This window comes from Gambusia affinis, linkage group LG18 (genome assembly GCF_019740435.1).
Source record: "Gambusia affinis linkage group LG18, SWU_Gaff_1.0, whole genome shotgun sequence".
Lineage (NCBI taxonomy): Eukaryota > Metazoa > Chordata > Actinopteri > Cyprinodontiformes > Poeciliidae > Gambusia > Gambusia affinis.
In genome coordinates, this window is record NC_057885.1 from 25,166,353 (window position 1) to 25,174,966 (window position 8,614).

At 41.6% G+C, this 8,614-nt stretch overlaps 1 protein-coding gene across 1 annotated transcript; it reads left to right on the forward strand.

The window, feature by feature from the left end:
• Positions 1–1,409: 1,409 nt before the first annotated feature.
• Positions 1,410–7,125, forward strand: LOC122820122. Its single transcript, XM_044097296.1, has 5 exons — positions 1,410–1,554; positions 2,056–2,081; positions 3,857–4,157; positions 4,523–4,849; positions 5,576–7,125. Exons 1-5 carry the CDS (start codon positions 1,410–1,412, stop codon positions 5,653–5,655), a joined length of 879 nt encoding a protein of 292 aa, XP_043953231.1. The 3' UTR covers positions 5,656–7,125.
• The last annotated feature ends 1,489 nt before the right edge of the window (positions 7,126–8,614 follow it).

Sequence of the window (8,614 nt, forward strand, 5' to 3'; positions counted from 1 at the left end):
AACTCTTATGAAAGTAAAATGTTCTTTGAGGCGCATCTGTATCTTATTTTGAAGGGATGTGTAGACGTTACCATAGCGACCAGAGTCAGAGAGTGTTAGGGCAGCGGACAGACGGGAAGAGAGGAGTAGAGCTGAGAGTTTTAGGTCTGGTTCACATGATTTAAGGATTGTGGGCCGATTTTCCAAAACTCTCTGACCACAGAGCCGATTAAAGTCCAACAGGTTCTGGTCGGTTCCTGAGTCCAGACACACGGCAGAAGCAACACACCAAACAAGAACCGGTTCCACTCAGAACATCACGGTTCCACAAAAAAATCCAGTAAAACCCGCAACAGACCATGAATTTAGAATAATCAAACATGACGATGTAGAAGCAGTAGTGATAGTTTGTGGTTCACTTTAAGAGATAAAAGATGAAACAAAAAGAAAAGTTTGATAAGATGGCGGGAGCAGCCGCTCTATTTGCTGCTCTATGATTTGGAGGTGAATTATTCTGTTTTTTCATAGTTTCACATTTTAACTGAATAAACATAACCACATATAATAAACATATATAAAAATGACCTTTACATATAGTAATAAACATTTCCACATATCACCTCCTCCGATGTCCACCGGACTCTCAGTTGCCATGACAACTGTTTGGGATTCTCCTCTGTTCTTACGTCACCATGCTCTGATTGGCTACTTGTCACATTCAACAGGCTGTTTCAGTCAGGGAAAACCCCATAAACTGAGATAATCTGGCCAAGACGATGTTGAATATGCCTGATTTTAGATCGGAAATATTCAACACACCACCAAGTAACACGCCACACACTGCAGGACGTTGGAAGATTGTCGAAAAAAAGGCTTTAGCGGGAACACCAACATGCAGAAGCATTATCTGATGGTTTCTCTCCCCAAGCCCCCAACATCACCCCTCACCCTCCGGGCCACAGCAAAATTGCTAAGTCTTGACCGGTCTGCGGTAATGAAACGGTTGGGGACCACTGAGCTTGAGGACAAACAGAAACTAAAGAGTCGGTGAGGATGGAGCAGAACTTGGTGTGTTGCTGCAGCTGGTTCCTCTTGAGACACAGACACACGTCTCTGTCCTCAGAGTCCAGGAGACACAGAGACAGAGAGGAGACGGTCAGGAGACCATCAGAGCTGCTGCTGTCTGTCCAACTCATCTTGTCCTCTGTTGTCTCTCAGATCCAGAACAGGTGGTGGAGGTGGAATCAGGGGAGAAGTCTGTCAAGCTGCCATTTAAAGTCCCACATCGCCTGTGGTTCATTAAATACAGAATCTTCCTGCATGTGGATAAAGTGGAGTGGAAGGACAGAAATGATGATGTGGTCCATGTGTATCAGAACGGTTCTGATCAGTCTGGAGAACAGAACCTGATCTCCAGTACCAGAACCAAGATGGATGAAAACCTGCTGGAGACTGGAGACCTCAGTCTGACTCTGATATGGCCCAAAGAGAGCGACGAGAACATCTACACCTGCAGAGTTTATAACAAGAATGGAGAAGTCCTGATGATGAAAGACGTCTGGCTAAGGGTCAAAGGTCAGTGGTGTAAATATACTTTTAGAGCCCAACCAGAGGAACTGTTTGGATCAGAACCAGTTCCATCTTTTCTCTCTGTTTGAACTGGATCGGTTCTGGTTCTGGTCGGTTCTCATTGACATTTATCTGGTTCTGGTTCTGAACCATTTAACCCATGACCTCCATCAGAACCCTGGATCCCTTCAGAACCAGGCATCAGAGGTCCAGAACCTCCAGGGCCAGGTGAAGGTTCTGGATCTCTGCTCGACTCCAGAACCAGCAGGTCCAGTAGTAGTAGTAGAGTCCAGCTGCTGCTGGTTCCAGTCTGCAGCTTCCTGCTGTCCTCACTGAGGACGTTCTGTCCACCTGCTGCTGGTTGGACTCAGCAGAGACACCAGTGGAGACATGGGACACATTTCAGACTGGAACCAGTCCAACGTGTTGGACTGGTTCCAGTCAGAGGAAATGTCCTCAGAGCTGCTGCTGTCTGTCCAACTCATCTTGTCCTCTGTTGTCTCTCAGTCCAACAGGTGGAGGTGGAATCAGGGGTGGAGTCTGTCGAACTGCCCTGGAGAATCACAGAGGATCTGGATGAAGACGTTAAGGTGGAGTGGAAGGATGAGAGATACAGAACGGTCCATGTGTATCAGAACGGTTCTGATCAGCCTGTAGAACAGAACCAGATCTACAGAACCAGAACCAAGATGGATGAAAACCTGCTGGAGAATAAAAACCTCAGTCTGACTCTGAAATGGCCCACATTTGGAGACAGAGGGATCTACACCTGCATAGTTTATAACAGCGATGGAGACATCCTGATGATGAAAGACGTCAAGCTAAAGGTCAAAGGTCAGTGGTTTAAATGTTTTTTTTCCAATCAACTGATTGGTTCTGATCAATAGTGATGGTTGACTGATTAGAAGGTCAAAGGTCAATGTGATGAAGATGAGGAAGCAGAGCAGGAGGAAGAGGTCCAGGACAAATGATGGACCAGAGTCCAGCTGCTGCTGGTTCCAGTCTGCAGCTTCCTGCTGTCCTCACTGAGGACGTTCTGTCCACCTGCTGCTGGTTGGACTCAGCAGAGACACCAGTGGAGACATGGGACACATTTCAGACTGGAACCAGTCCAACATGTTGAACTGGTTCCAGTCAGAGGAAATGTCCTCAGAGCTGCTGCTGTCTGTCCAACTCATCTTGTCCTCTGTTGTCTCTCAGTTCCAGAGGTGGAGGTGGAACCAGGGGTGGAGTCTGTCCTGCTGCCCTGGGAAATCACAGAGAATCTGGATGGAGACGTTAAGGTGGAGTGGAAGGATAAATACAAAAGGATGGTCCATGTGTATCAGGACGGTTCTGATCAGCCTGGAGAACAGAACCAGATCTACAAAGACAGAACCAAGATGGATGAAAACCTGCTGGAGAATAAAAACCTCAGTCTGACTCTGAAATGGCCCAGAGAGAGAGACAGAGGGATCTACACCTGCAGAGTTTATAACAGAGACAGAGACGTCCTGATGATGAAAGACGTCTGGCTGAAGGTCAAAGGTCAGTGGTTTAAATGTACTTTTAGAGGAACTGTTTGGATCAGAACCAGTTCCATCTTTTCTCTCTGTTTGAACTGGATCAGTTCTGGTTCTGGTCGGTTCTCATTGACATTTAGCTGGTTCTGGTTCTGAACCATTTAACCCATGACCTCCATCAGAACCCTGGATCCCTTCAGAACCAGGCATCAGAGGTCCAGAACCTCCAGGTCCAGGTGAAGGTTCTGGATCTCTGCTCGGCTCCAGAACCAGCAGGTCCAGTAGCTCCATCAACCCGTCCAGAACTCAGAGCTTCATGTCCATGTGGACTGAAGGACGTCCTCATGTGGGACAGAACCAGAACCCAGACAGAACCGGCCTCAGTCCAACTGGACCTTCTGTCTCCAACAGAGGACAGGAAGTCGTGAAGTTCTGCTTCCTGTCCTCTGATTGGTCCTCACTGAAGAGACGGAGCAGCCTGTCCTCTGCTGGTTTCCATGGAGACGTGTCCTCGTCTGTCTGCCAGTTCGAGTCCAACTGGAGACAAATGATGGACCAGAGTCCAGCTGCTGCTGGTTCCAGTCTGCAGCTTCCTGCTGTCCTCACTGAGGACGTTCTGTCCACCTGCTGCTGGTTGGACTCAGCAGAGACACCAGTGGAGACATGGGACACATTTCAGACTGGAACCAGTCCAACATGTTGGACTGGTTCCAGTCAGAGGAAATGTCCTCAGAGCTGCTGCTGTCTGTCCAACTCATCTTGTCCTCTGTTGTCTCTCAGGCCTAGAGGTGGTGGTGGAACCAGGGGTGGAGTCTGTCCTGCTGCCCTGGAGAATCACAGAGGATCTGGATGGAGTCGTTAAGGTGGAGTGGAAGGATAAATACAAAAGGATAGTCCATGTGTATCAGAACGGTTCTGATCAACCTGGAGAACAGAACCAGATCTACAGAAACAGAACCAAGATGGATGAAAACCTGCTGGAGAATAAAAACCTCAGTCTGACTCTGAGATGGCCCAAAGAGAGAGAGACAGGGATCTACACCTGCAGAGTCTTCAACAGAGAGGGAACAATCCTGATGATGAAAGATTTTCTGCTCCAGGTCAAAGGTCAGAGGTTTAAATGTATTTTTCCAATCAACTGATTGGTTCTGATCAATAGTGATGGTTGACTGATTAGAAGGTCAAAGGTCAATGTGATGAAGATGAGGAAGCAGAGCAGGAGGAAGAGGTCCAGGACAAATGATGGACCAGAGTCCAGCTGCTGCTGGTTCCAGTCTGCAGCTTCCTGCTGTCCTCACTGAGGACGTTCTGTCCACCTGCTGCTGGTTGGACTCAGCAGAGACACCAGTGGAGACATGGGACACATTTCAGACTGGAACCAGTCCAACATGTTGGACTGGTTCCAGTCAGAGGAAATGTCCTCAGAGCTGCTGCTGTCTGTCCAACTCATCTTGTCCTCTGTTGTCTCTCAGTCCAACAGGTGGTGGAGGTGGAACCAGGGGTGGAGTCTGTCCTGCTGCCCTGGAGAATCAGAGAGGATCTGGATGAAGACGTTAGAGTGGAGTGGAGGGACGGATCACATGATCTGGTCCATGTGTATCCGAACGGTTCTGATCATCCTGGAGAAAAGAACCAGTTCTACAGAACCAGAACCAAGATGGATGAAAACCTGCTGGAGAATAAAAACCTCAGTCTGACTCTCAGATGGCCCAGTGAGAGAGACACTGGGAAGTACACCTGCACCGTCTACATAGAGGGAACCATCTTGATGATGAAAGATGTTCAGCTCCAGGTCAAAGGTCAGTGGTTTAAATGTATTTTTCCAATCAGGTGATTGGTTCTGATCAATAGTGATGGTTGACTGATTAGAAGGTCAAAGGTCAATGTGATGAAGCTGAGGAAGCAGAGCAGGAGGAAGAGGTCCAGGTTGGTTCTGGTTGGTTCTTCCAGGAGAACCGACTGGTTCTGGTTCTGGTTCTGTTGGTAGGAAGAGATGAATCAGAGGAAATGATAAAAAGAGGAGAGAGAGCAGCAGGAAGGACAACCAGGAAGGTAGACAGAGAATCATCAGGTTCTAGGAAGTTCTACCTCCGTCCTTCTCCACCCAGAGAGAATAAATCCTCCACCTCACTGAGGACGTTCACCATGAATCAGGATGTGATCAGGATTTCAGGCTCTGATCAATAAGTAGCACTGATCAATACTCAATAGTCAGGCTTTGTTCTGTAATTGACGGGTTGCCAGTTCTAATCCAGCTCAGTCTGTCTCTCCTCTTGTGCTTTGACTAGACCGTTGTCAGACTGATGCTAATGTGTTGTAGCCACCAGAGCAGCTGCAGCTGCTGCAGTAGCTCAGCACTTCATTGGATGAATGAGTGAATGTAGAGAGAAGAGCTCTGGAGTCTGATTTAATGAGTTCACATTCATTGATTCATTGATTCATTGATTCATTGATTCATTTACCAACATCTGGTTGGATCCTGATGCTGCTGGATTCTCTCTAACTGTCCTCTGTCTCCTCATCAGGGACAGTCCAGAACCAACCAGAGGACACCAGGACCAGAAGCAACCCTACCGATCCTCTAATGGATTATCAATCAGTCTGATCAGGTTGATCAATCTCTGGTTATTGATCCAGTCAGACTTTGGATCAGAGCCGATCTCAGTGAAGGTTCTGATGGACCAACAGAGGAAACTTCCTGGTCCTCTGGTCCAGTCTGCAGCCTCTTATTGATCACTATTGATTATTGATGACAGAATGAGAATCTGAAGGAACTGAAGGAAACAGTTAAAGACTGGAACTGGAACTGGAACTGGAACTGGATCCATCAGAGAGAAGAACAGTTCAGTTTGACCCAGAACCTCCTGATCATCATCATCATCATCATCACCATCATAATATATATAATCTGACTCTGAGAATCATCCTAAACCGTCCATCTGGTTTCTATATGAATCCTGCCTTATTAATGTTTTCATTATAAATAATAGAAGCTTCTTTATTTCACTTTTTATTTTAAACAGAATTTGATTGTAAAAGTAAAAACCTACTAACACCTTAAACTGTTATTTTACATAAAATGCAGAATTTGAACATATTTACAGATTTCTGCTCATTAAATGTTTTAATTTCTGACTGAAATATTTTATATCATTTTATTCATTTGTTACATTTTACTTTCATGTTAAAGTGAATTTAAAGACAAAAGTTTAATTTTAATTCTCCACATTGATCTAAAACCTCTGATCTAATTTATTACCAAAAGATCATGAAATAATTTGATCACTAATAATTAATCAATATATTTAGTCAGACATGAAGATCTAGAATGAGTTTTTCTATACATGTTACTATTAACAGTGTTCATATTCTATGCTTGTATATCTACTAGAATAATCTGCTTGTGTTTTTTATTTCTTGTGAATCTTTACATGAATATTAAATATTTAGATGAATATTAAATATTTAGATGAATATTAAATATTTAGATGAATATTAAATATTTAGATGAATATTAAATATTTAGATGAATATTAAATATTTAGATGAATATTTTACATTTTGCTCGGCGCTTTAAAGTTAATCTGGATTTTTCTGAGTTTTTTTCTGCTGGTTTTATTTTCATTCAGGATGAAAAAATATTTTTTATTTTAAATTTGACTCAGTTTATTGGATGTTTCCTGAATCTGCAGAATCAAATTAATAATCATTTGACTTATTGATTTATTGATTTCTCTCAGCTGATCACTAATAACAGATGAACTGATTGGTACTGAAGGTTAATCAATATTTATTTAATCATAAATATTTAATTTGCTGGACTCCATGGATAAACAGTGTTTCTATTAATTTGGCTGGAAAATAACTTTTAATTTTCAGACCAAATCAGTTTCCAGATTTTATAGATTTTTTTTAGTTTAAAATAAAAATATAAAATATTTGTAAAACTTTGTTTCTTTACTGATTTATTTCTTCCCTTCAGGGAGTCGACCTGAATTCAAACTAAATCCAAACTAAAACATCCTGCTTGGTTCTGAGAGCCGATTTCACTCTGAACTACAGAAAAACAAAAAGTGGGAAAAAATCCAGATTTTCCAAAAATTAAATCCTCAAACAGAAACTCAGAAAGTTTGATACTTTTTCATTTTGTCAGTTTTAGTTTTTAAATTCATTTTCAGGTGAATTTTATTTGTTTTGTTTAACTTGTTTGCTAAAATGCCAAAATGTGCTTCATAACAATAAAACCTGATAAATTAAAAACTTTCTTCTGTTTTGTGTTTGAATTCATTTTATTTAGTTTTTCAGGAGCAGCGACTCTTTAAATCAGGATCTTAAATCATTTTCTTTACTTTTCATCCCATTTTAAACTAAAAATATTAAAATATTTCTAACTATTATTTCTGATGATTTCAGGTTGAATTTCAGAATAAAAGCTTCTGTCAGTTTAATGACTCTGTTCTTCATCTTGGTCAGAATTTATCCAACAAACTGATTTTACTGAGATTTTCTCTGATTCTTTAAATTCTCCTGAACCAGAACCGTTTGGAGACGTTCTGGTTCCATCAAACATCGAGGTCAATAAAGATTCAATAGATTTAAATGTTTGAACAACAACCTGCCAGAACATGGAGAACCAGAACGTGAAGAACCAGAACATGGAGAACCAGAACATGAAGAACCAGAACATGAAGAACCAGAACATGGAGAACCAGAACATGGAGAACCAGAACATGAAGAACCAGAACATGAAGAACCAGAACATGGAGAACCAGAACATGAAGAACCAGAACATGGAGAACCAGAACATGAAGAACCAGAATGTGGAGAACCAGAACATGAAGAACCCGAACATGAAGAACCAGAACATGAAGAACCAGAACATGGAGAACCAGAACATTAAGAACCAGAACATCAGCGTCTCCTGAGGCTGAAATGGTCCAGAACATTTTTCTGATTCAGTTTCTTATTGTGATTTTAGTAAATTAATATATTTGAATATTTGCTCAGGATGTTGTTTTGATGATACATTTTTTCATGTGTAATAGTTTTAGCCAAAATAATATAAATGACCATTTAAATAAATTATACTAATAGATTAATAATACATATTAATAGTAAATAAATACATATTGTGAAGAGAAACTCTTTTTTTCTCCTACATTATAAAAGTTTGTTGGGTCTTTCTGTGTAGAAAATGTTTATATTTATACAGTGTTTGGTGGTTAATATTATTTTACTGTTATTTTATTAATTTTGATAATCTGCCTTCCTATCAGGCTATAAGGATGAAAGCTACATGCTAACATGCTAACCAAAGCATCAGAACAGAACAGACCTGCAGGCGGTTCTGACCCAACAGACTCTTTGGTTAAATAATGAAATATTGTCTTATTTTTTATTTCATTCTTTAATTGGCCTCCAGGGTGATTCTGGTCCAGAACCAGCTTCTGAACCCAGAATTTATTTGTATAAATATTTTGGTATTGATCTTTAAATTACCAGCATTTTCACAGAATTTACTTTTGGCTAACATGAATTTAAAATATTAAATCATTTTAAGATCA

Coding starts and splice junctions, on each gene's coding strand:
- LOC122820122 (XM_044097296.1), top strand. CDS start 1,410: ATGGATGAAAACCTGCTGGAGACTGGAGACCTCAGTCTGACTCTGATA. Junction 1,555..2,055: donor CGTCTGGCTAAGGGTCAAAG/GTCAGTGGTGTA, acceptor GTTGTCTCTCAG/TCCAACAGGTGGAGGTGGAA. Junction 4,850..5,575: donor TGTTCAGCTCCAGGTCAAAG/GTCAGTGGTTTA, acceptor TCTCCTCATCAG/GGACAGTCCAGAACCAACCA.